This window comes from Leucopleurus acutus (assembly GCF_964270905.1).
Source record: "Leucopleurus acutus genome assembly, chromosome: 1".
Classification (NCBI taxonomy): Eukaryota; Metazoa; Chordata; class Mammalia; order Artiodactyla; family Delphinidae; genus Leucopleurus; species Leucopleurus acutus.
In genome coordinates this window covers 91,680,418-91,707,874 of record NC_139142.1, presented here as the reverse complement: position 1 = coordinate 91,707,874, position 27,457 = coordinate 91,680,418, and the positions used below count along the sequence as shown (strand labels likewise).

General features: G+C 35.0%; 1 protein-coding gene across 1 annotated transcript in view; it reads left to right on the top strand.

Annotated features, from left to right (window-relative positions):
* FAM227B (family with sequence similarity 227 member B) overlaps positions 1–27,457 on the top strand; it is a gene marked incomplete at its 3' end in the record, with an annotated part of 266,307 nt that overhangs the window by 60,644 nt on the left and 178,206 nt on the right. The window contains exons 8-10 of the mRNA XM_082860879.1: positions 740–841; positions 3,907–4,033; positions 14,363–14,500. Coding sequence (XP_082717005.1) covers positions 740–841; positions 3,907–4,033; positions 14,363–14,500 — 367 coding nt within the window. The remainder of the gene's footprint in view (positions 1–739; positions 842–3,906; positions 4,034–14,362; positions 14,501–27,457) is intronic.

The following is a 27,457-nucleotide window of genomic DNA, read 5'->3' as shown; positions in this document are numbered from 1 at the left end:
CATCATAAATGAATTTGGACTTTAATTCATCTTTATTGCTTTATTTAATTCATGGATTTGTACTTTAATTTATCTCTTCATTGCTTAATAGAGCAAGAATTCAAGGTACTACCTTAGAACTTTAATATTGACATTATTATTATCTACAGATTGCTTCCTTCTTATGACATTCTACTTACTTTGTTTTTAGTATAGTTCTCATGTCACAATTTTACTAGTTCTGGCTATGGCTGTCTCATTCCAGTAATTGCTTTGATTTTATACTGAGTTACTGATTATGAAAAATTTGGAATGGTTATAGAATAATAGCAGGCAACTACGTCATTGATTGCCTTGTGCATGCCAACTACTATTCAAGAACCTTCATTAATTCATCAAATGTTGGTGTGCTTTCAATGTGCCAGGCACCATGCTGAGGGCTTGAAATACAAAGTCAAACAAAACATAATCCTTGTCCCTATTTAATTTTAAGATAATACTTTAAGGTATGTGTATATTATCTATATTTGGCAGATAAGGAAACTAGGACTTAATTAACTTGCCTGGGATAGTGCTGCTGATGAATAATGGAGCCAGCATTCAAATTCAGGTCTGCATGATGCCAAAAACCCATGCTCATCCCACTATAGCAACTGATCTGCCCTTTAAGAAGATAGAGTTACTGACATTATGTAAACAGATTCTAATTTTAAATTGTAACATTAATGCTTTTAATTCCATGTGTGTTTTATTTTTTAAGCCTGACAGAGAAAGTCAAGATTCCTTGTTTGATAGAATTTCAGAAAGTTATGTGTCACTTTTCATGAGCATACCTCTAAGTCGAAAGGATGCATTCTTTCAGGTAAATATAGAAATTAATTATAATTATTTTTATAGCAAGTGAAATATAAAAATAGTTATTTTATTTAAACACATATGAGAACATATTTTGTTACTTTGCAAGCAAAATTGCCTAAAGTAGAGTAAATAATAATATTTTAAAAGCCATGCCCCTCCACCCCAGAATATTGTATTCTACTGACTAAAAGCCTTACAGAATCTCCTCAGTGTGGTATATGTATTTGTTTGCATATTAATAATTTGAAAACTATTGACTTGTTCTATGTATAGTCTTGGTATTTTACTTACAAAATTATCATTTTACTTTATAAAGTATCTTGATCTAAGAGGACTTAACTTCTTGTGTTATGCCTAAGTACTAAGCACCTGTTACAGTAAAGAATGGACAAATTTATGAATCAAATGTTTTACTATGTCTGTTAGAGTAAAATAATTTGGTTAAAATAATTTATGTTCTTGAGTAGTGTGAAATGAAGACATGTAGGAATTTCATGGAGTGTTTTAAAATGTAAACATCTAGCGTTTCAAAGCAGAAGCCACATTCAAATACTTTGTTGTACAGACATCTGTAATTCAGAAATACAGAAGTATTTTTGAGTCAGTCAATGTTTCCATGGGTAAAACCTAAAATAAAAATAAATGTCCTTCATTATGAAAACATAAACTTAAATTGCCAAATATTTATGCTCAATCTTGATCTATCTCACAAACATATACATACAGTATCGTAGAAGGAAATCAGTAGTGGACTGGGCATAAGGGACTTGGCTTCACATCTGGAATCTGCTCGTAATTACCCAGGTGATCTTCGCAAGACATTCAGTCTCTCAGTTCCACAGCTGGTTGTCCATCAGATGAAGAGGTTGATCCATGATTCATAAATTGTTTATAGAACACTAATGTTCTGAAAGATAGACTAAGATTTTCTCTGCTAATATTAAATTTATTTTTCTTATTTGCAGGAAAATAATAGTTAATGATTAGGATTTTTGGTCATTAAAATTGTCTAGAGATGACAAAACCAGCTGATTCTCCTATCCATACGCTTTCACCTAGTCTATCCCTTTGTGGTGTTTCTAGCCTATACACATGGATCGATGAAATCAAGCATGCTTTAACACAGGGCTCTTAAGAAAAGAATAAAAGACCTATTTAATGTGAACAAAGGAGATAGTGGCACCATTGCATATCCCTTATTCTGTAATTTCTAGTCTTACATTTATGGTCCAAATGTTCTCCCTTGGGATGGATGTGCCTTTTGATAGATATTCTATTTATAATCGTTCTCAAATCATGACTTGATATTTTTTCTAAGTCCCTATTTTCAGTGGCTTTTTCCAAGGAGAAATTAGAAGTTGTTTAACCAAGATTAAAAGCCTCACTTGAGAACAAATAACATGTACACCTTAATGATTTGACCCCTTGACCTTTGTTCAGTCATTTTATAATGTTCTCTCTCCCTGTCTCAATACTTGAGAACCACGCCACCTCCCTACAGGTCTATTACCTCCACAGCTCTATAAGTAGAAATGGAGCCTCAACTCTCATTGACCAATTTCTATTATTTTTAGCTCATTCAGATAAGAAGGTGTTTTGTTACTATTGGCTCATCTGATTTATCTTACCACAGAAAGAGAAAACTATTAATATTTAAGAATCAAAAAATTAGCTTCAGATCTCACTATTCAGTACAAATTAACTGAATCTGAACATATTTAGTATAGCTTTTGCTTCAGTTTCTTCCAATGTCATACAATGATATTCCTTCAGAAATTTTCCCAACACCATTTGACACTTGATCTCTTTTTCCCCTAATCTCCTGAAGGTGAGATATTCACAGAAAACTTTTAAAAGTTCCTCTTACTTACCTTGTTCAACTTTTAAATTTTGATTATTAGTGTGATTTTATATACCACAATTATAATATGTGATTTTTCTGGTAGTAAAAATGTTCATGGTTTACTCAGTAAAATTAAATATATCAGTATATTAAAGCATTCTTCCCTCTCTTCTACTCCCCTACCCAAAAAAACTTATGGAGTTCTTCAAAGAATACCATCCATACCAGCAGATTTTAGCACGACTGGATTAGGTGGCTATATTAGTTTCCTATTGCTGGTGTAAAAATTATCACAAAGTTAGTGGCTTAAAACAGCAGAAATTCATTGTCTTACAGTTATATAGGTCAGAAGTCCAAAATGAGTCTTATAGGACTAAAATCAAGGTATCAACAGGGCTAGTTTCTTTAAGAGGCCCTAGGGGAGAAGCCATTCCTTGCCTCTTCTAATTTCTTGTGTCTGCCAGCCTTCCAAAATAGCAGATAAAATATTTTAAATCTTTACTCTAAAAATCTGGTATCTTCCTGTGTTTAGTCAGTCCCCAAGAGAAGCTTAGTAGTCAAGCGACTTTAAGTCTAATATAATACTGATAGTACCATCTATTTGTATGATACAAATATAAAATCGGATCATGATTTTACAGTTGTGGTTATAATATATTAACTCACCTAAACAGGCTTCAATTATTTAAAAACATGCTCTTTATTTTCACCACACACTCAAAGTGATAATTGTGTGACGTGATAGAGGTGTTAGCTAATGCCATGGTGGTAATCATATTACAGTAAACAAATGTATCAACATGTTGTACACCTTAAACTCACATAGTATTACATGTCAAATATATTTCAATTAATATATATAATATGCTTTTTATTATAATGACCTGAAAGACAGTGTTCTTTTTCTGAAAGAGGGTATCAATAGCAAGGTTAAATGAAATAAATGTAGAATCATTAGAGTATCTTATCTTAATTGTAACTTCATCCTTTATCCAAATTAAATTTTTTTCCCAAAAGGCTAACAAATAGCCAAATTGACTGACTTTATTTTCAACTCTTCTTTGTTCATATTCCTCAGTTAGAAATACAAAGATGTACTAAATGGCCAAAAACAAGCTATAAGAAAAAAGGGACACGTATATTTCACAAATTTAGTAATTTCTTTGATAGTTGAGATATGTTATATGAAATATGGAATTATTTTAATATGACTCTGTATTTGGTAGGTGTATCCTGATTGTTTGGCACAAGCTATCTATGCAACATTCCAGGAAGCATTTCCAGAATCCACTGATTTCTTTAATGATGAATTTAAAGAAGATCTAGGAAATAACATTTTTCTCTGGTTGTCAGGTACGAATATCATTAAGTATTGATCATTATTGTGGAACCTAAAACTTTTGAATTGCGGTGTTTTGTTTACTCCACTCAAAAAAATTTGTAGTTCTTTGCCTTACAAAACGTAGCATATTGATGTCTGTGTTTCAAAATAATAATGATTATTTATTTTATTCTGAAATTTCTGTTATACTAAAATTAATCAGTTGTTTACTTTAGAAAGCCAAATAATTTTACAGGCAGTGGAATTATTGTAGAAACCCAAATTGCCACAGAGAGAAAACCATACCATCGATATTTTATATTTGTAAGAGAAGTATTTTAAGCTGCTTTTGGAACACTGCTGGCATTTTTATAGCAAATAATATTGGGTAAATTCTAGAGCTAATTGAGTTCCTTGTAGAACATAAAATCATTAAGGAAAACTTATTTTTTGAATCATGGTGTGTATGTGTGTGTGTGTGTAGGTAGGAGGGGTAGGACTCAAAGGCTGAAGGGAAGTAAGGTTCCATCCTAGAGTACTTAGCTAGAGATTTAGGCACTTGGGTTTAAAAGTAGGTATTGTTTCATATTCCTGGAAAGACCTCCCCAATATTGTTTCCTAAGACTACTATACCATTATGGACTACCAGAAGCTATTGACTGTTTTCAAGTCCTTCTTATAAATCTGTCCAAATTTTGACTAATTTTTTAAAACTGTTTTGTGTCAATTCTTAGTAACCAAACCGTTTCTTTAAGAAAATGTTTCATATTTTAAGGAGGGAGTCCTTTGGAGGTACATGCTAGAAAACAACCCTGAGGACCACCCACCTCCATCAATACACATAGGACAGGAGTCTCCTAATTATAGAGAAAAATCCAACTAATTCAAATATAAGAAGCAAAAAGAGAATGAGCACAGCATTCATACAAAAATACTATAAGAAAAAAAATGTGAAGAACAGAACAACTTTCCTACAGACCTGTTGTAGAATGAATTGTGTCCCCCGAAAATTCATATTGACTTCTGTATGAAATTTTATAAGTCACTGTCTTACTTAATCCTTTTATTCAAGTTAGTTTTGTCATTGATTGTCTCGGGTTTTCTATGCATATCATCTGCAAATATAGTTTTCATATTTCTTTTATAATTCTTATGCTTTTAACTAGTTTCGATTATGTAATTAAAGAAGAATGTATATAACATATTTAGATGAGCGATAGCAATGAGCTAGGAGATGTATAAGGAAAGGTTTTAAAGTCCTCTGGTAAATCCAGTGGGGGGTGTCTACTTTACGCTCTTCCTATGGGTCTTCAAAGCATTCCATATGCAAACTGCCTGAAGTAAAGGCAAGAACACTAATATAAATACCTTATCCTATTTAAATATCAGAATGAATAGTTTTAGCTGAAGTAAACAAAAATTTTCTTGTTCAGGAAGTTTTATAGGCTATGACTGGTAGAATTAATCTGAAGGTTGAAAATTCAGCAATTTCTATTATTCTATTTTCCAGTTTACTAATTCTTTCTTCTGTCCCCTCCATTCTGCTGTTAAGCTCATTCTTGATTTTTTTTAAAATTTGGTTATTGTACATTTCAGTTATAAAAGTTACATTTGGTTCTTTTTTATATCTTCTGTTTCTTCACTGAGACTTTGTTCTTTCATTTGTTTCAAGTGTGTTCATTATTGTTTAAGCATTTTTATTATAACTGCTTGAAAAATCCTTGTGATTCTAAAATCTGTGTCATCTAGATGCTGGCAGTTGTCTTTTCTCATTCAAGTTGAATTTCCTAGTTTTTTATATGACAATTAAAACCTGGACATTTTGGGTATTGTAAGACTGAATCTTATCTAAATTTTGTGTTTCAACAGGCCTCCTCTGACACTGCTCTAGTTGGGGGAGAAGGGCACTGTCAGGTGGGGAATGAAAGTCCAGGTTACCCACTTGGTCTCTTTTGACATAGTGGTGCGAGGAGGGTTTGTTACAGCTCCCAGCAGACCTCTACTGATACCACCCTGGCTTTTAGGGGCAGGGATGCCTTGTTACTGCTCCCCAAGTGGCTTCCACTGACACTATAAGGGGGAGGGTAGCCTTGTTATAGCTGGGCAGTGGTCACAGTCTCCACTAGGCCTCCTCTGACACCACTTTCCATAGGGAGAGGAAAGTGCACCTCATTCCAGTCCTGTGGGAATAAAAGTCTTCTGTCTCTGCTCTGCCTCCTCTGATACTACCCTAGTGAGAGTGGAAGCCGAGGCTCTCCAACCACCCTTTTCTGGCAGTGGTGGGTTTGGAGCAGCAGATTTTCCTGTTGTGTTTGGCTGGAGCAAGCAGTTATTGTCTAAAAGTTCTCTGTCCTACTAGGCAGCCCTTTTCCTGGTCCTTTGGCTGGAGAGAGGAGGGTTTTCTTGAGACTTCTTTTATCTTTGCCTGTTACCATTTCTGGATTATGGTTTCTCTAGTACCCAGAAATATGAGTCAAAAAGAAAACCCAAGGACTTCACTGTTGTGTTGTACCTTGGGTCCTGAGGTTCCTAGTTAGTCTGCCTTCTTGTCTCCACCTTCTAGAGTCTTCTAATGTGTGTTTATAAACACATCCGCTGAAACTGGTGTTATTTCATATTGGGTTACCTGAGAATACCTTAGGAGAAGGTAATATTCATCAGAGACTCAAAGGAAGTGAGAGAATGAACTGTGTCGATATCTGGAATGGAAACTTTTTAGGTAGAAGGAACAGCATATGAAAAGGCCATGATGCAGGTAGAAGATTAGCATATTTGCAATACAGCAAGGAAGCCAATGTAGCTGAGGTAGAATGAGAAAGGAATTGAAAAGTAGAAAGATGAGGTCAGAGATATGTCTGTAGGTTAGGGCATCTCATAATTTATAGGCAGTTATAAGGACTCTTTCATTATAAGTGAAATGGAAAAGCACTAGATGATTTTGAGCAAATAATACTTGTAACCTAAAATATGTTTATAAGGGATCACTCTAGCTTTTGGGAGAACAAGAGACCATAGAGGGGACAAGGGAGGAATCAGGAATGCAGTTGGAGATATTGCAGTAATAAAAGTGAGACATGGTGATTGGTTAGAACAGGTTGGTTAAAGGATGAGGAGCTGGCAAGTTATATTAGATAAGTCTGCTGGCAGAGTCCATTGGATTTATTTATATATAGAAGTTGAAAGTGGAACAAATAAAAGAGTCAGGGATGATGCCAAGAATTTTAGCCTGAGCAAATAGACAACTACTGAAATGGTGAAGACTGTAAGAGAAGGTTGTGGTGGTAGGGTTTTATGGAATCAGGATTTAAGTTTGAGATGTAATATTTGTCAACATTTTCATTTTTTATAACAAAATCTCAAATTTTTAGTGATTATTTTAAAATGTAACAAGGAGATGACTGTGCCCTAAATGGTGTCTACACTATAGGAGAATTACAAGAAAGAAATAGTAAACACTAAAAGCATTTGAAAGCAAAGGAAGAAAAAGTACAGTGATAATTAAGGTAATCTTCATAGCCTGGCTCAAGAATATAAGTAGACATTGAAGGAACAGCAGAACTATGTTAGATGAATGGATGCTGGACTCAGACATGGGCAAGAATCTAGACATGACAAGTGGTCTCCATTTGTACCTATAGAAAGAGGGTTAAATCCACAGCAAAGTCAACAGCAAGCTGAGCAAGAGAAATCCACATTTTACATAAAAAATCCCACTTAAGCCTCAAAAATCCTTATTATAACAATATGCTATTATTCCTTTACAAAAGGGAAAACCAAGGTTAAGAGAATTTGTCCACAGTTACTACTAAGTAACAAACCAGGATTTCAACTTAAGCCTGTCAGACTCCAGTGTCTGAACTCCTATGAGTAATGGAATATTGCCCCCTGAGGTGAATAAAATAAAAACACCGGTATTTAATTTATGAAAAACTGTTGCAGAGAAGGAAAAGGGAAATTTTTCTGAAGACTTAGAGGAAGCAAGCCCTCCCTAATCCTCCCAGTGTTTCCCAGCAACTACTTGGGCTTTATTATTCATATGCTAAAACACGTACTTGATTAACACCCTAGGATTCACAAAAGGTGGAATGATCTCAGTTTTATTACAAAACCATCTACACAGGCACAAAATTGATCTATCTTTAGTAAACTTCATTGCTCACTTCTAGTCTGAATACGGCTGTTTATGAATGCATATCCTTCCAACATAGGCTAGTCATCCCTGTTGAACACTTGTTTCAATACTTCTCTGTGGGCTACTTCACCTTAGTAGAAAACACTTCTGTAGCGAAAGGATCATGTATTGTTTCCTCACCTATTAACTTCACATCAGGCAGAAAAAATGGTTTAAAGTGGAGGGCAGGTGTGGCTAAAATGGGAAACTCGAGGAATCCTTGTGATGGAACCGTTCCATATCCTGACTATATCATTGTCTATATCCTGGTTGTGATACCATATTATAGTTTTACAAGGTATTAGTTACCATTGTGGGAAACTAAATAGAGGGTATGGGGATCTCTCTGTATTATTTCTTGCAAGTGCATGTAAATGTACACTTATCTCAAACAGAGTTAAAAAAATTCAAACCTGCATTTTCTTAAGATAAAAGGCAGCCATGCTGGTGGGAGTGTACAATCAATATCTAATAAAGCTGAACATATGCGAGTTTGGACCAGCATATCTATGACTCCCAGGTACATAACCTACAGAAATGTACCTATTTCTGTACCACCAAAAGCACAAAATGTTCTTAGCAGCACTATTTATATAATAATCAAAACAAACTGTCCAAATGCCCATCACTAATATGAAATTTAGATAAACTGTGGAATATTCATATAATGAAATACTACCAGCAATGAGAATGAACACACTAGAATTATATACAATAGTATGAACAAATCACAGAAACAAGGTTGAGGGGGGAAAAATGCCCAGACACAAAAGAGTAGATCCTGTTTGAGTCCACTGATGCAAAGTTCAAAATCTGGCAAAACTAAGCTATAATTTTAGAAGTAAAGATAATGTTTATTCTTGGGAATTGGTCCTGGCTAGAAAGGAGGGCACCTGGAGTGCTGAATATTTTGTTTCTGGGGGCTGGTAACATGGACACCATATATTAAATTTGTGAAGATTCATTGAACTGTACATGATTGTTCATTTTAATTTTTATTCATTGATAAAAATTTAAGTTGAAAACAAAGGCAGTAGTGGTAGCTGCACTAGAGCCTCTATGGTTTATTTAATCATGAATATGTACAGATTTCTCTTGCAATGCATTTCTCACATTGCATACCTATCAAGAGTCACATGTTTTCTGAGTCTATGCTCATAAACGACCTTTTCAACTTTTAGTAAGATTTTTATCTCTCAGTTGTGATTATTTTGTATTGGCTAGAGCACTTGTTGAAAGAATTTTGTAAGACATGTTTTTCTTATTTCTTTGTTGAGGAGATGTTTATAGCATAGATCTAAAATACTTGATTCAATTTCTCCTCCTTAATAAAAAAAAATTCCTTTTTATCAGGATGAAGTAATCACTTTATTAGGTTATTTACATTATATTCAGTTTGATTTCTTACATTGTCATTTGGCTTTCATTTTTGGTTCGTTTTTCACAAACAAAATTTTTGTTACCAGAGCTCCTTATACACAATTCTTAGAGCACCAGAGACTGTATTAGTTTCCTATTGCTACTATAGCAAATTACTACTTAGTTTAAAACAACATAAATGTGTTATAGTTCTGGAAATCAGAAGTCCAAAATGAGTTTCACTAGGCTAAAATGAAGATGTTTGGCAGGGCTGTGTTCTTCTAGAGGTTCTAGGGGAGAATCTGTTTCTTTGCAACTTTTCTGAAGCTGTTTCCATTCTTTGCCTCATGGCCCTCTTTCATTATCAAAGCCAGCAATGGATAGTCAGTCTTTCTCATATTGCATCACTCTGATACTGACTCCTCTACCTTCCGTTTCCATATTTAAGGACCCTTCTGATTACATTGGGCTCACCTGGACAAGCCCACATACCCTATTTTAAGGTTAGCCAATTTACAAACTTAATTCCGTCTGCTCCCTTCATTCCCCTTTGCCATGTAACATATTCACAATTTGGGAAGATTAAGATATGGAAGACTTTGGAGGCTACTTCTCTAGAGACACATTAAGATTTTGTACGATTGGCTAGATTTTGGCACAAGCCTTATGACTGAATTCCACATGGCAGCCTTACAATGAGCAAGATTAAAATTTGTGCCATGACTTCTGGCTTCTGCTTAGGATGTAGAAAACTAAAATGATATTACTTCTACCCTTCCACCAAAAAACACTGGACTGTCTGGAAATTCAAAACTTTCCTTGAACCCATCAGAGATTGCAGAGCAGTCAACCCCAAATCTAAAGAAAGGGGCCTCCAAGGAGAGACCAGATGCAAGCAATTGCTCTTCGGGGGCAGATGCAGCCAGATACCATAAAAGCCAGTAAGAAGAATTCAACAACAAAAAAATTTTTTTTTTTGTCTGCGCCACGTGGTTTGCAGGATCTCAGTTCCCCGACCAGGGATTGAACCCCAGCCCCCTGAAGTGGAAGCACGGAGTCCCAACCGCTCGACCACCAGGGAATTCCCTTAGCCAAAATTTTTAATGAATTGCTTAAAGCTGAGTATGGTCTAGTGTGAGAATATAGAACCCTTAGTAGCTACATAAAACAAGGGAGAAGTTGCCCTCTCTTGCAAGCTTCTCTCCACACATCTTACAAGAAATACTGAGGGTGGAGTAACAGTCTTGAGAAAGCCTGGGGGAATGTAATAGAAGCACTGCAAAAAAGGCATAAAGCCTTGCCTTGACCCTTCTATCTCCTCTATGTTAACAACAACAACAAGCTTTAAGCCACAGCAGGAGGAGGGGGAAAGGTTGTGGGGAGGAAGAGCAGCAAATGCAGTTGCCCTTAGGGAAGAAGTGGAGACACAGCTCACCTGGGAAACAGAAAACTACCTCTACCCCAGAGGCCAGGAATACATGCTGGGCCAAGAACAAGTTTGCTACAGCTGGGGCAAGGCTGGATTACTGAGAAGACCCTATCCCAAGACCCAGGAACAAAACCCAACGCTGATGCTGATTCAGAACAGAGAATACCTACCACTACCAGGCTAACAAACATCAACTGACCAGGTAACAGCAGTCTACTGCTGGGAGAGGGGCACAAGTGTGGAAAAGACCATTTCTGAGAAGACACAAAAGATCTAAAACTGAGAGTGGAGCAGATGCTGATGTGGAAGTAAACTAAGAGAAAACGAAAACCTCTGGCAAGGCAGTTTACATCGTAAGAGGAATTTGAAGCATGTAGAGTACTAAAGGTAATCATAGTAACAACAAAACCCAAACACAGCCCAACTCTCAATTCCCTTCCAGATTGACTTAATTACCCATGCTTAAGACCAGACAAAAAGCCCATTTCAAGGCCTGAAAACTATTTACCTCATCTTTACTGCATTATACAATATGTCTGACTTTCAACAAAAATTATGAAGTCTACAAAAAAGCAATGGAAAAAATAAACACACTATCAAGAGACAAATCATCAGAACCAGTTTTAGATATGACACAGATATTAGAATATCAGACAGGAAATTTTAAGTTAACTATGATTAATATAGTAAATGCTCTAGTGGAAAAGATGGATAGATAACATGTATGGTCAGATATGTAATTTGAGCAAGACATGGAAACTATAGGAAAGAAGACAACATAGGCCAATGGAACAAAATTGAGAGCCCAGAAATAAACCCTCACAAACACAGTCAAGTAATATTTGACAAGAGAGCCAAGAATACTCAATGGGAAAAGGATAGTCTCTTCAATAAATGGTGTTGGGAAAACTGGATCATCACAGGTAGAATAATGAAATTGGACTCCTATCTTATGCCACTCACAAAAATTAACTTGAAATGGAGTAAAGAACTGAAACCATAAAACTCTTAAGAAGAAAACATAGTGGAAAATCTCCTTGACATATGTATTCACAACAATTTTTTGGATATGGTATCAAAAGCACAAGCAACAAAAGCAAAAATTAGTAAGTGGGACGACATCAAACTAAAGAGCTTCTGCATAGTAGAAAACAACAAAATGAAAAGACAACTTATGGAATATATTTGCAAATTATATCTGATAAGAGGTTAATATCCGAAAGATAAAAGGAACTCAGTTCAACAGCAAAAAGGAAACAATCTGATTTTAAAAATAGGCAGAGGAACCGAACAGACATTTTTCCAAAGAAGACATACAGATGTCCAACAGGTACATGAAAGGATGTTCAACATCACTAATCACCAGGGAAATGCTAGTAAAAACCATAATGATATATCACCTCACACCTGTTAGAATGGCCATTATCAAAGAGACTACAAATAACAAATGTTGGCAAGGATGTAGAGAAAAGAGAACCCTTGTGCACTGTTGGTGGGAATGTAAATTGGTGCAGCTACTATGGAAAACAGTATGGAAGTCCCTCAAAAAACTGAAAATAGAACTCCCGTGTGATTCAGCAATCCCACTTCTAGCAGATAGGCTGAATCTTTCCCCTGATCTCCTGCCAGGCTGTAGTGTGGAGTGAGGGGCACTGGGCACTTGCCCCTTCAAACTGGGAAGTGTGATGAGGTGGCAGCCATCAGTGCAAGTCTCTCTCTGCTCTGATTGTTGGCAAGCCAGCACACACACACTCCTTACAATTAGAGTCTAGGCTTCTCCAGCTCTTCTGTCTCAGTGGATTTCCCAACAGGCATGGGGGCTCCCCAGGGCAAGGGTCCACCTTTGTGGACCTTTCTCTTCCTTACAGACCCCTCCAGGGGTGCTGGTTCCAACCCGATGCCTTTCCCCCCCCAAGTCTACCCAGTTACATGGAGATCTTCCTTGCAGTTTTGGTTTTATAGGAGATATTCTGCCGGTTTCCAATTAGTTTTCTTTGAGTAATCTTCCACATGTAGATGGGTGTTTTGTTTTTTTGTTTTTTGTTTTTTGTTTTTTGCGGTACGTGGGCCTCTCACTGCTATGGCCTCTCCTGCTGCGGAGCACAGGCTCCGGACGCACAGGCTCAGTGGCCATGGCCCACGGGCCCAGCCTCTCCGCAGCATGTGGGATCCTCCCGGACCAGGGCATGAACCCGTGTCCCCTGCATCGGCAGGCGGACTCTCAACCACTGCGCCACCAGGGAAGCCCCTAGATGTATTTTTGATGTGTTTGTGAGAGCAAGTGAGCTCCATGTCTTTCTACTCTGACATTGATCCCCCTCTCAATAAAAAAAAACTGTCTTTTAATCTCCTGATCTGTTAGCCTTACTATACCCCAGATTTTCCACAAATACACTATATATTTTAAAACATAGACAATCTATGGAGGAACATTCAAACGAATCACACTTCAGGCTTCTGAATATTTTATCTAGTGGCAACTAATGTGAAATAGGCAATAACCAAATCTAAAAACACTTAGAAAATTCCAATTTGATATCAAAATATAGCAAATAATCCTCATTGAATACTCACTGCTGAGAAAATACTGGCTATGTTTATGAGTATATCAATGTATATTAATAATGATGATAATATTAGCTCATATTTCCCATTTACTGAACACATTAACATATACTGTCTCAACCATCAGAATAAACATATGGAGTATACAAAGGAATTTATATTGTTCTCATTTTTATTGCTGAGGATATAAATGTTTAGTGTGGTTAAATCAATTATTCAACCCTGTACAGTTTTTGGAACAAAAATGGAACTTTTTAAATGGAATTTATTTTTATTTCTTTTAGGGTACTATAACTGATTCATAAACATTATTTTAAAAATAATAGGAAATACAGATAGGGAAATTTTGAAAACAATAATCACCTATGCTGAGAGGAAATCATGTTAATGTTTAAGCTATAGTCACACATATGTATATGGTAAAATTGTCCTTCACATAAAAACATGTTATGATTGCCTTTATATGTTAACAAATACTTACAAGGTAACTTTTAATGGATACATCATGATCCACTGTATGGATGTACTGTTGCTGGATATTTAGGTCCTTTCCAAGTTTTCACAATATTAATCTCCCCTTATGTCCATTTATGAACTTAGCTTATGTCTATGAGTCAGAAAGGTATATATCAAGCTTATCTCTTTTCTAATTCTCAGTCTTATGTGATAAGATATTAACATTTCTATGTAGAGATTTCCTCTTTTGAAACTTGAGACTGACAGTCCTCACAGGACTGTTGTGAGAATGAAATGTATAATGCTCCTAAAAAGGCTTTGACAAAAGATATTTTTGAACTCCTAATTTCTTTGGCTAAATATACATATTTGTATCAACAGGTTTAAAACCTAAAAAAGGCTTTTGGACCCACTGGAAGCTGAACGAACTCTCCACAACAACCATTCATGGTAGCAAGAAAACACCTTCAGAATCTATAAAGGACAGGATTGCAAGAAGTCAAGAACGCATATCAACTTGTAAGTAAATTTATTATATACTGCTGATTGAAATAGCCAAAATCAAGTGTATCATTATTTTTTTGTCAAAATTTTCTAATGATTTATTTTCTGGTGAGAGTCTTAAAATAACATATGATTTATAGATGGGTATTATAGTAATTTGAATATTGCTTTATATTTTAGTTTTTCATTAAAAAAATAGCATGTGCTTCAAGTCCTTTTCTCATTTGCATGTTACTATGTTTTTATATTGGTCTGCGGGAACTTCTCAGGTTTGTAAGAACACTACAAATATTCTTAATTTTTAGCTGTATTGCTCTCTGGTTAATAATGTGTTTTACCAATAGATAAGTTTAAAGTTTTTATTCAGTGAATTTAAATAATGTCTTTTGTAGTTTCAGTTTTGTGGCATGTTTGTCAGGACTTACTTACCTAATATTATGAAAAAAAGAATCTACCTGTTCTTTTTTTCTAGTACTTTTTTATTTCCATGTTTTATTCAACTCTTTAATCCACTTGGGGTTTATTTTGTTATAAAGGAAGGTAGTTGTAGTGCAGTATTTTGTTTTTTACAAATGCTTACTTATTAAATAGTCCACTTACAGACTACTTGAAATAACAATTCACATGGATATATTTTTGTATTCTCTTCTACCTCCCAAATTCCTGTACCACGACGAAACTTCTCAGTAACTCTATATTAATTAGCACTTTAAGGCAAGTTTATTTTTCTCTAATTTATACTATATTTCAATACTAAACATAGGTCTGGTGCTCAGGCCTCATTTCTGACCAATTAAATAAGAATCTGAGGCTCAGTATTTTTTAAAGCTACCCAGATGATTTCAATGTGCAGGCAAAGTTAAGAACCACTAGTGTAGAGGGAAATACCTTTCCATCATACTTCTTGATATAGGCCAGGGCAAGGAGGGACTAACCTACTCAACCTACTCTTCTGAAAGCAGCTCATCAGTTAATTTCTGATTCCAAAATTGTTTAATTAGTTAATTACTGCTCTTCTGATTAGTACTTTGATTCCTCTCCACTCTTATCCCCATAGATGTCATCCTGTCTGATTTCTATCTTTTAGTAGTTATGTGAAATTTCTTATTTGCTAATGTCACCCTGGTTTTTACAGAGCGTCATGCATATTTGTAATTTTGGATGGGAAGAGAGATAATCCACTGTCTTGACCCAATCTTATCTCTTTTTGTTTCTCAGTCTCACATGTGAATAACAACTTGGCTGAATATAAAATTAAGGAGGTTGGGGGAGCTTTCTATTTTTTTTTTTTTCATTTTAACTTACAGAAAAGTGTTGAGAATAGTATAAGGAACTCCCATATATCCTTTATCCACCAAATGTTTGAATTTATCCTATTTGTTTTATTGTTTTCTCTCTCCCTCTTTTATATAAACATTTAAAGCTATAAATTTCTCTAATTCCTGTTTCAGCTACATTCTGCAAATTTTGATATATTATATTTTCGTTATCATTTAATCCAAAATATTTTCTAATATCCAGTATAATTTCTGTTTTGACCTATGGGTTATTTAGAGATGTATTATTTAATTTTTAAATACTTAGGGCTTTTCTAGATACCTTAAAATTACTGATTTTTAGGGCTTCCCTGGTGGCATAGTGGTTGAGAGTCCGCCTGCCGTTGCAGGGGACACGGGTTTGTGCCCCGGTCCGGGAGGATCCCACATGCCACGGAGCGGCTGGGCCCGTGAGCCATGGCCGCTGGGCCTGCGCGTCCGGAGCCTGTGCTCCGCAATGGGAGAGGCCGCGGCAGTGAGAGGCCCGTGTACCGCAAAAAAAAAAAAAAAAAAATTACTGATTTCCAATTTTAAATATACTGTGGTCTGAGAATATACTCTACAATCTTTTGAAGTGTATTGAGACTTGTTTTATGGTACAGTAAGTACATGGTCTATCTTGGTGAACATTCAATGTGCACGTGAGAAGAATGTGTATTCTGCAATTATTTTGTAAATCTCAATTAGATCAAGGTGGTTGATAGCGATATTCAGATCTTCAATATCAAGATTCAACAAACTACAGCCTGTGGACCAAATCTGGCCTGCAGCCTATTTTTTATACATCCTATGAGCTAAGAATGATTTTTACATTTTTAAGGGTTGTAAAAAAAAAAAAACAATAAAGAATATACCACAGAGGGACTTTCCTGGTGGCACAGTTGTTAAGAATCTGCCTGCCAATGCAGGAGACACGGGTTCAAGCCCTGGTCCGGGAAGATACCACATGCTGCGGAGCAACTAAGCCCAGGCGCCACAACTACTGAGCCTGCGCTCTAGAACCCGTGCTCCACAACAAGAGAAGCCACTGCAGTGAGAAGCCTGCTCACTGCAACAAAGAGTAGCCCCCGCTTGCCACAACCAGAGAAAGCCGGCGCACAGTAACAAAGACCCACCGCAGCCCAAAATAAATAAATTTAAAAATATATATATACCACAGAGATCACATGTGGCCCACAAAGCCTAAAATATTGGACTATCTGACCCTTAATAGAAAAAGTGTGCTAACTCTCATTCTGTATCTTTATGATATTTAATTATTCTATTAATTACTGAGAAGGGGGTGTTAAAATCTCCCACTGAAATTGTGGAATTATCTATTTCTCCCCTTAATTCTGCTGATTTTTGCTTTATGCATTTTTAAGTTACTGGGCACATACACAATTATTATGTTTTCCCTTTAATCATTATGAAATATTTCTTCATATCTATGATAATTCTCCTAGGGGAATTATCGATCTAATTATCTATGAGTTCTATTTTGTCAGATATTAATATAGCCACTTGAGCTTTCTTATGCTTGTGGTTTGCATAGTGTATCTTTTGCCATCATTTTACTTATAACCTCTTTGTTTTTTCATGTTTAAAGGTTGTCTTGCAAACAACCTATAGTTGAATCTTGTTTTTTTATTTAGTCTTACAATTTCTTCCTTTTGATTGGAGTGATCACTTCATTTACATTCAACATAACTATTGACATGATTAGGGTTGTTTTTACCATGTTCCTGTTTGTTTTCAGTTTTATCTCACCTCTTTTTTGTTCTTCAGTTCCCCTTCCCTATCTTCATTTGGTTAAGCAAATATTTTTAGTATTCCATTTTAATTCTTCTACTGGCTGTTTGCCTGTACCTTCTTGAATTTTTTGCAATTGCCTTAGTGATTTCAAAATGCATCCTTAAATTATTAAAATACTACTTAAAGTTAATGTTGTCCTACTTTACTAAAAATGTAGGAACTTGGAGACGGATAGCTACACATACTCCCCTTTGTCCTTTGTGCTGTTGTTGTCATATATATTAGAAGATCTACATGAATAATGGCCTCACATTATACAGTGTTAGGATTTTTGCTTCAAATAACTACATGGTTTATTTCAGCTTTATTGAGGTCTAATTGATGTACAATAAACCACACACATTTAGAATATAAAATTTCACAATTGGACATGTATAAACTCATAAAACTGTCACAACCTTCAAGATAGGAAACATATCCACCATTCCAGAAAGTTTCTCAGACTTTTTTGTAGTTCCTCCCTCTTTCTCAGTCCCCAGGCAATTACTCATGTGGTTTTTGTCACTACAGGTTAGTTTGCATTTTCTAGAATTTTATGTAAATGGAATCATAGAGTATGTGCTATCTTTTGTCTGGCATTTTCTACTCTGCATAAGTATCTTGAGATTCATTCATCTTGATGTATGTATGAATAGTTTGTTCCCCTGTATTGCTGAGTAATAGTCCATGGTAAGGATATACAACAATTTGTTTATCCATTCACATGTTGGTAGACATTTGCATTGTTTCCAGTATTTAGCTATTATAAATAAAGCTGCTATGAATATTCATGTACAAGTCTTTGTGTAAACATAGGATTTCATTTATCTTTGGTAAGCATCTAGTAGTGGAAGGCTGAGTAGTATGGTAAGTGTATTATAACATTTTAAGAAATTGCCAAATTTATCCAAAATTTTACATTCCTATCAGTATACAAGTTATAGTTACTCTACTTCCTCGCTAAGACTTTGTACAGTCTTTTTAATTTTAGCCATTCTTGTGGTTATGTACCAGTATTTAGTTAGGTTTTATTTTAATTTCTCTAACGACTAATTATGATGAGCTCTTTTCATGTGCTTATTTGCCATCTGTATATCTTCTTTGCTGAAGTGTCTGTTTCAATCTTTTCGCTATTTTTATTGGGGTTGTTTGTCTTATTTTAATTCTGTTATAACAGTTCTTTATATATTCTAGACACAAATCCTTTAACAGGTATATATTTTACAAATATTCTTTTCTAGTCTGTAGCTGCCTTTTCATTTTATAATAGTGTCCTTTGAAAGGCAAAAGTTTATAATATGGTAAAATCAAATTTATCATTTTTTCCAATAGGGTATGTGCTTTTTTGTGTCATATTCAAGAATTTTTTTGTGAACCCAATTTCACCAAGATTTTCTCCCATGTTTTCTTCTAGAAATTTTATAGTATAATGTTTTCTTCTAGAAATTTTATAGTATATAATTTTATAGCTTAGAATTGTGGCTCCTATTATACACTTAGGTCTCTAATTCATTTTGAGTAATTTTTGAAAATTATGTGAAGTAAGCAGTGAGGATCATTTCTTTGCATATTATTCTAGCGCCATATGTTGAAAAGATTATCCTTTGCCCATTGAATTACCTTGGAACCTTTGTCAAAAAACATTTGATCATATGTGTATTGCTCTATGCATGTACTCTGAATTCTGTTTCACTAATGCCAATACCAAACTACCTTGATAATCGTAATTTTATAACATGTCTTGGAGTCAGGTACTATAAGTCCTCCAACTTTGTTCTTCTTTTAAAAAATTATTTTGGCTATCTAGATTCTTTTCATTTCTATATAATTTTTTAACTGCTTATCAGTATTTAAAGTATATACTCTGGAATTTTCATTGGAATTAGGTTGAATCTATCAACTTAAGAAGGATTGACAGGGCTTCCCTGGTGGCACAGTGGTTGAGAGTCCACCTGCCAATGCAGGGGACTCAGGTTCGTGCCCCGGTCCAGGAAGATCCCACATGCCGCGGAGCGGCTGGGCCCGTGAGCCACGGCCGCTGAGCCTGCGTGTCTGGAACCTGTGCTCCGCAACGGGAGAGGCCACAACAGTGAGAGGCCCGCATACCGCAAAAACAAAACAAAACAAAACAAAAAGAAGGATTGACATCTTAACAATATTGATATTCCAATCCATGAACATAGACTATTTCCACATTTATTTAGGACTTCTTTCTATCTCAGCAATATTTTCTAGTTTTTTCTTTATAGATGCTGCACATATCTCTCAAATAATATTGCATATGGTGTTTTTAATTTCAATTCCTGATTGTTCACTGGTAATATATAAAAATACTATAGAAAAATACTTTTGTGTTGGTCTTAATATCCTACAATCTTACTAAACTTGCTTATTAGTTCTAGTAGCCTTTTTAGATTTCTTAGGATTTTTTCTTCATGGATACTCATGTCATCTGAGAATAAAGAGCATTTTACTTTATTTTCAATCTATATGCCTTTTATTTATTTTACTTGCCTATGGCTAGGATCTTTAAGAAGATGTTGACTAAAAGTGGTGAGAGTAGACATGCGTGCCTCATTCCTGATCTTAGAGGGAAAATGTTAGGTTACTTACCTTTAAATGGATTTTGGCTGAAGGCTTTTATAGATATCTTTTATCAGGTTGAGGTAGTTTCATTCCCTTCCTAGTTTGCTGAGAGGTTTTTGTTGTTGTTTGTTTTTTAACAAATAGATTTAGGATTTTAACATTTGTTGAGATGAACATATTGTTTTTCTATTTTAGTCTTTTAATACAGTGAATTACATTGATTGATTTTTCAAGTGTTACCTAACCTTGCATTCCTGGGAAAAATCCCATTTGGCAATTGTGTATTAACCTTTTCATGTATACTACTGAATTCAGTTTGCTAAAATTTTGTTTTCTTTTCCTGTACTGTCCTGTCACATTTTAGTAATAAGTGTAATGTTCACCCCTCTTCTCTTTTCTAAGGGTTGGTGTAAACTTGGTATTTGTTCTTCTTTACGTATTTGGTAGAATTCACCAATGAAGCCATCTGGGTCTAGAAATTCCTCTGTGGTAAGGTTTTTGACTAAAAATTCATTTCTCTGATAGATATAGTGCTATTCAAATGATCAGTTCCTTCTTGAGTAAACTGTAGTTTTGTGTAAATTTTTATTTTATTCCATTAAATATTTTTGAGTTTTATCTGAGATGTGACCTAGTTATTCAGAAATATTTTGGTCTACTTGGGGCTTTATTTTAAGCTTCATTAGTTGGAGCCAGAGAACTCTTTTGTTTAGGCCTTAACATGCTTCCCCTACTGAGGCAGTACCCTTCTTAGTATTCTACCCCATGCTCTGTGTGTAACAGATTTCCCATCTGGCTGTCTGGAACATGAGCTTTCTGTGAGCCCCAAGCATTGTTCTGCCCGCTCCTTCCTGTGTTGTTTTTTTTTTTTAACCAACCTCAGGCAAAAATTCAAGGATAACCTTCTGAAGAGCTCCAGAATGCTCTCTGTGTGCATCTGTCTCCTCTATATTATGCTGACCTGTGAATTTTAGCTTGCCTTGACCTTCCTGAATGCTAAATTTTATTTTTCAACTCAGTTCTGCTTGGATTCCCACCACTACACTGTGGCCTCAAAATTTCTTCTTTAGAGACAATGAGATGAGACAACTGAAGGGTTCCCTCATTGGGTTTTTTTCTCTTGGCTGGAGCGGGGGTGATTACTGTCCTGTGCTGCCTGTTGTCCAACACATGAAAACCATTGTTTCCTATATTTTCTCCAATTTTTTACTTGTTTAAGAAAGAAGAGCAATCCAGTTCCTGTTACTCCATCATAGCAAGAAGTAGAAGTGATTATATGTATTTTAAAAGATTAAGAGAAGACTTAAAAATAGTCTTCTATATTTATTCACATATTTGCCATTCCTGGATCTTCATTCCCTCCTATAAATTTGAGTTTCCATCTGGTGTCATTTCCCTTCAGCTTGGGAAAAAAACTACCTTTTGGCAGTTCTTATAGTTCAGTTCTGCCAGTAATAAAGTTTCTCAAGTTTATTTATCTAAAAATAATGTTCATTTTGCCTTTATTTTTGAAGGATATTTTTGCTGGATTTAGAATTCTAGGTTCACTTTTCTTTTGCCTTTCAGCAAGATATTGTTCCATTGGGTTCTGGTTTGGTATTGTTTCTTTTTTTTTTTTATCCACTCTTATTTATATTCTTTTCCCATATAGGACATTACAGAGTATTGAGTAGAGTTCCCTGTGCTATACAACAGGTTATTATTAGTTATCTATTCTATATATAGTAATGTGTACATGTCAATTCCAATCTCCCAATTTATCCCTCTCCTACCTTTCCCCCTTAGTAAACATAAGTTTCTTTTCTGCATCTGTGACTCTACTTCTGTTTTGTAAACAGGTTCATTTGTACCATATTTTTTAGATTCCACATATAAGCAATATCATATGATATTTGTTTTTCTCTGTCTGACTTACCTCACTCAGTATGACAATCTCTAGGTCCATCCATATCACTGCAAATGACATTATTTCATTCTTTTTTATGGCTGTGTAATATTTCATTGTATACATGTACCACATCTTCTTTATCCATTCTTTGGTTGATGGACTTTTAGGTTGCATCCATGTCCTGGCTATTGTAAATAGTGCTGCAATGACCTTGGGGTGCAGGTATCATTTCGAATTATGATTTTCTCTGTATATGTGCCCAGGAATGGGATTGCTAGATCATACGGTAGCTTTATTTTTAGTTTTTTAAGGAACCTCCATACCGTTCTCCATAGTGGCTGTACCAATTTACCTTCCCACCAACAGTGTATGAGGGTTCCCTTTTCTCCATGCCCTCTCCAGCATTTATGGTTTGTAGATTTTTTGATGATGGCCCTTCTGACCAGTGAGGTGATACCTTATTGTCGTTTTGATTTGAATTTCTCTAATTTAGTGATGTTGAGCATCTTTTCATGTGCCTCTTGGCCGTCTATATGTCTACTTTGGAGAAATGTCTATTTAGATATTCTGCCCATTTTTTGATTGGGTTTTTTTGTTTGTTTGTTTTTGGTATTGAGCTGCATGAGCTGTTTGTATAGTTTGGAGATAAATCCCTTGTCAGTTGCTACATTTGCAAATATGTTCTCATTCTGTAGGTCGTCTTTTTGTTTTGTTTATGGTTCCCTTTTCTGTGCAAAAGCTTTTAAGTTTAATTAGGTTCCATTTATTTTTACTTTTATTTCCTTTACTCTAGGAGGTGGATTGAAAAAGATCAAGCTGAGATTCATGTCAGAGAGTGTTCTGCTTATGTTTTCCTCTAAGAAGTTTATAGTATCTGGTCTTACATTTAGGTCTTTAATCCATTTTGAGTTTACTTTTGTATATAGTGTTAGAGAATGTTCTAATTTCATTCTTTTAATGCAGCTGTCCAGTATTCCCAGCACGACTTATTGAAGAGACTGTCCTTTCTCAATTGTATATTCCTGCCTCCTTTATCATATATTAGGTGACCATAGGTGCATGGGTTTATCTCTGGACTTTCTGTCCTGTTCCAATGATCTATATTTCTGTTTTTGTGCCAGTACCATACCATTTTGATGACTGTAGCTTCGTAGTATAGTCTGAAGTCAGGAAGCCTGATTCCTCTAGCTCTGTTTTTCTTTCTCAAGATTGCCTTGGCTATTCAGGGTGTTTTGTGTTTCCATACAAATTGTAAAATTTTTTGTTCTAATTCTGTGAAAAATGCTATTGGTAATTTGATAGGGATTGCTTTGAATCTGTAGATTACTTTGGGTAGTATAGTCATTTTCACAATATTGATTCTTCCAATCCAAGAACATAGTATATCTTTTCATCTGTTTGTGTCATCTTTTATTTCTTTCATCAATATCTTATAGTTTTTTTTGTTTTCTTGTGGTACACAGGCCTCTCACTGTTGTGGCCTCTCCCATTGCGGAGCACAGGCTCCAGATGTGCAGCCTCAGTGGCCATGGCTCATGGGCCTAGCCGCTCCGCGGCATGTGGGATCCTCCCGGACCGGGGCACGAACCCGTGTCCCCTGCGTTGGCAGGCAGACTCTCAACCACTGCGCCACCAGGGAAGCCCTCATCAATATCTTATAGTTTTTGAAGTACAAACCTTTTGCCTCCTTAGGTAGGTTTATTCCTAGGTATTTTATTCTTTTTGATGCAATGGTAAATGGGACAGTTTTCTTAATTTCTCTTTCTTATCTTTCACTGTTAATGTATAGGAATGCAAGAGATTTCTGTGTATTAATTTTGTATCCTGCAACTTTACCAAATTCATTGATGAGCTCTAGTTTTCTGGTAGCACTCTTTAGGATTTTCTATGTGTAGTATCATATCATCTGTAAACAGTGCTAGTTTTACTTCTTCTTTTCCAATTTGGATTCCTTTTATTTCTTTTTCTTCTCTGATTGCTGTGGGTAGGACTTCCAAAACTATGTTGAATAAAAGTAGCAAGGGTGGACGTCCTTGTCTTGTTCCTGATCTTAGAGGAAATGCTTTTAGTTTTTCACCATTGAGAATGATGTTTACTGTGGATTTGCCATATATGGCCTTCATTATGTTGAAGTATGTTCTCTCTATGCCCACTTTCTGGAGAGTTTTTATCATAAATGGGTGTTGAATTTTGTCAAATGCTTTTTCTGCATCTATTGAGATGATCATATGGTTTTTATTTTTCAGTTTGTTAGTGTAGTGTATCACATTGATTGATTTACATATGTTGAAGAATCTTTGCATCCCTGGGATAAATCCCACTTGATCATGGTATATGATTCTTTTAATGTGTTGTTGGATTGGATTTGCTAGTATTTTGTTGAAGATTTTTCCTTCTGTATTTATCAGTAATACTGGCCTGTAATGTTTTTGTGTGTGATATCTTTGTCTGGTTTTGGTATCAAGGTGATCGTGACCTTATAGAATGAGCTTTGGAGTGTTCCTTCCTCAGCAATTTTTTGGAATAGTTTGAAAAGGATAGGTGTTAACTCTTCTCTAAATGTTTGATAGAATTTGCCTGTGAATCCATCTGGTTCCAGACAGCTGTTTGTTGGAAGTTTTTAAATCACAGTTTCAATTTCAGTACTTGTGATTGATCTGTTCATACTTTCTATTTCTTCCTGGTACAGTCTTGGAAGATTGTACCTTTCTATGAATTTGTCCATTTCTTCTAGGTTGTCCATTTTATTGCCTTATAGTTGCTTGTATTAGTCTCTTATGATCCTTTGTATGGTGTCAGTTTTAACTTCTTTTTCATTTCTAATTTTATTGATTTGAGTCCTCTGCCTTTTTTTCTTGATGAGAACCCTATAGGTTCCATTTTAGAAGGCTCAACTCCCCTCCAGTTTCTATCTGCTTTTAGTCATTCCCTGGTATCTTCAAATGTCCTTTTTTTAAACACTTTCAAGAATTCATAACTTTTATCTATGGGAGAGTCAGACTGATGTAAATTAAATATTTAAATATTGAGTTTATTTTCCAATTTAAATATCAAATTGTCAAATCCCATGTTCTTATAAAATTAGATACTGCTTCATTATCTTCTGTTATTTAGTCTAGTAGAGAAGTCTAAACCAGCCTATGTTTTCTTCCTTTACAGTTAATTGATAAAATTTAGTTTTTACTTTTACTTATTTAGATGTTTCCAAGATTTTTTAATTTGTCTTTAAATTTGGAAAATGTCACTAGAACATGTCTTGATGATTTTCATAAGTTTTCACAATGCCAAAATTTATTTAAAATTCTTGGATTTCCCTAAGCTCTGTGGTAGACCTAGTAAAGATCTTAGCCAAATATTTCAGGTGAGACATAGAAACTTATATGGCCAGACTGAAGAGGAAGGGAAAGTGACACTGTTGCAGATATTTAAGGAAAAAGTTTCATTTCACCATTGGAGAGTATCCCCTGACATTGAGGAAATAAAATCTCCAGAGAAAGCCTTCATATCCTGTTTTCACGTGGTATGCTATGACATACTAAATGTTGTCTTGTTACCTCGTAAGAAATGAAAATATATAGGGACCAATTTTTTAAAAATAGGATAAAGCCCACTACAAGCTACTCATTTGGCAAATATGTAAACTAAGAACAATCTTTTATTAGGGAATGACAACTGAAAGGTCTTTGGAGGTGAGGCTGAAAGCAAAAAATCAAGTCCCTCGAAAGACCACGATTTTCAACATCATGTTTTAGCCAGTCATGGGCTTACCATTCTACCCGGTGCCCCTGGACTGTAGGACCTTGAGTAAGGGACTTCTCTTTGGATTCCCAAATAAACATCTCATTTCAGTGGAGCTTTTGCTTTTCTGAGTAAGTTTCTGCCAATGTGGATGAGGACCTGTCAAGACCTCCTCATGTGTACTTTCCCATCATGTGGTAAACTATATTTATTATGAAAAACACTTTAAAATTTGGTCCCATTTCATGGACTTCAGATATAATATCAGTTTTTGTATTTTCCTTCTGGTGCTGATGCACATTTTCCTATTTGTAAGTTTTGTAGTTGTTTTACTTAGAGTTGAGAGATAGATCAAAGTGGTTATGTTTATCCCAATTCTTTACATGGGGTTTCCTTTTGGATTTGTTTTTATTATTATTTCTTATTTAAACATGCAGGAAAGTATAGAAAATATTTCCCACACATAACAAATATTTGCATTTTGCCATATTTGCTTTTCAAGCCTTTTATTTACATATCTTTTGTATCATTCCTAAATCTGTCCCTTCCTCCCCAGAGGTAATGATTATATGGGTATTTGTAGGCATTCTTCCTTTCTATAATATATAGCATTGTTTCTTATGTTCTTTACATAAATAATATATATGAAACTGTTTCAATATTTCAATATTTAACCATAATCAACATTCAAAAATTAAAAATAATCAACAGATATTGACCAATATTTTTAGCCACCAAGAGAATACAGTTATGTTGTTCTATAGTTTATATAGAGGCCATCAAAAATGTTTTTCTCTTATTAGAGGAAGTACTGCTTATGAGCTTTTATCTCAATTACTTTTGTTCCAAATATTATTTATATGTTGCTTCATGATAGTCCTGGTTTTTTCAGAAGTTATTATTTTTGCAGTATCCATTTTATGCAATCTAAAATAAAGAATTACTCTGGGTGGTGAACTACCATGCTTTAAAGAGGTTTTATACTGTATTTCTAACGAAATGATCATTTTAATTTGGAAAAACATAAAAATTATATTTGTTTCGAACACACTTGATTTTCATATTAATGGAAAGTCTTTATAAAATGCATCATATATTTTATTTACCCATAAATATTTGAAAAGTACTTTTTATATTACATTCTAAAACATCACTAGATTTTTCTGTTTCTGGATAAGATCATCTAAGTCTGGAGTATTATGGTAGGTTAGAGGTTTAAGTAGGGTTTCTTTTCATATACTGCTCAAAATTAAATTTTAATAATTTATGTTCAACTTGGGGAAATCTTCAATTTGAACTATGTATTTGATAAAGTGTGTTAACGTATTAGGGCTTTATTAGTAATATTCTTAAGTAGTAGGTTGCTTTTATTATCAGTTATAAAATGAGGCAACTGAAACATAAGGGAATTAAATAACTTGCTCAAGGTCACATCACTCATAAATGGTGGAATATGAATTCAAATTCAGGAAATTCTGGCTTTAGAATCTGAACTCTTTAACGACTTCACATACTGCCTCTCAGACATTTAATTTTACAGGCTTGTAAGTATGTTAAGGCTTAAAATTGTCATCATAGGATAAGAGTTTTAACTTAGGAGAATTACCATAGCCTTATTCCCTCATTCATGACTAATGTGAATGAGTGTTTAGATCCTTTTCTGGGATCAAG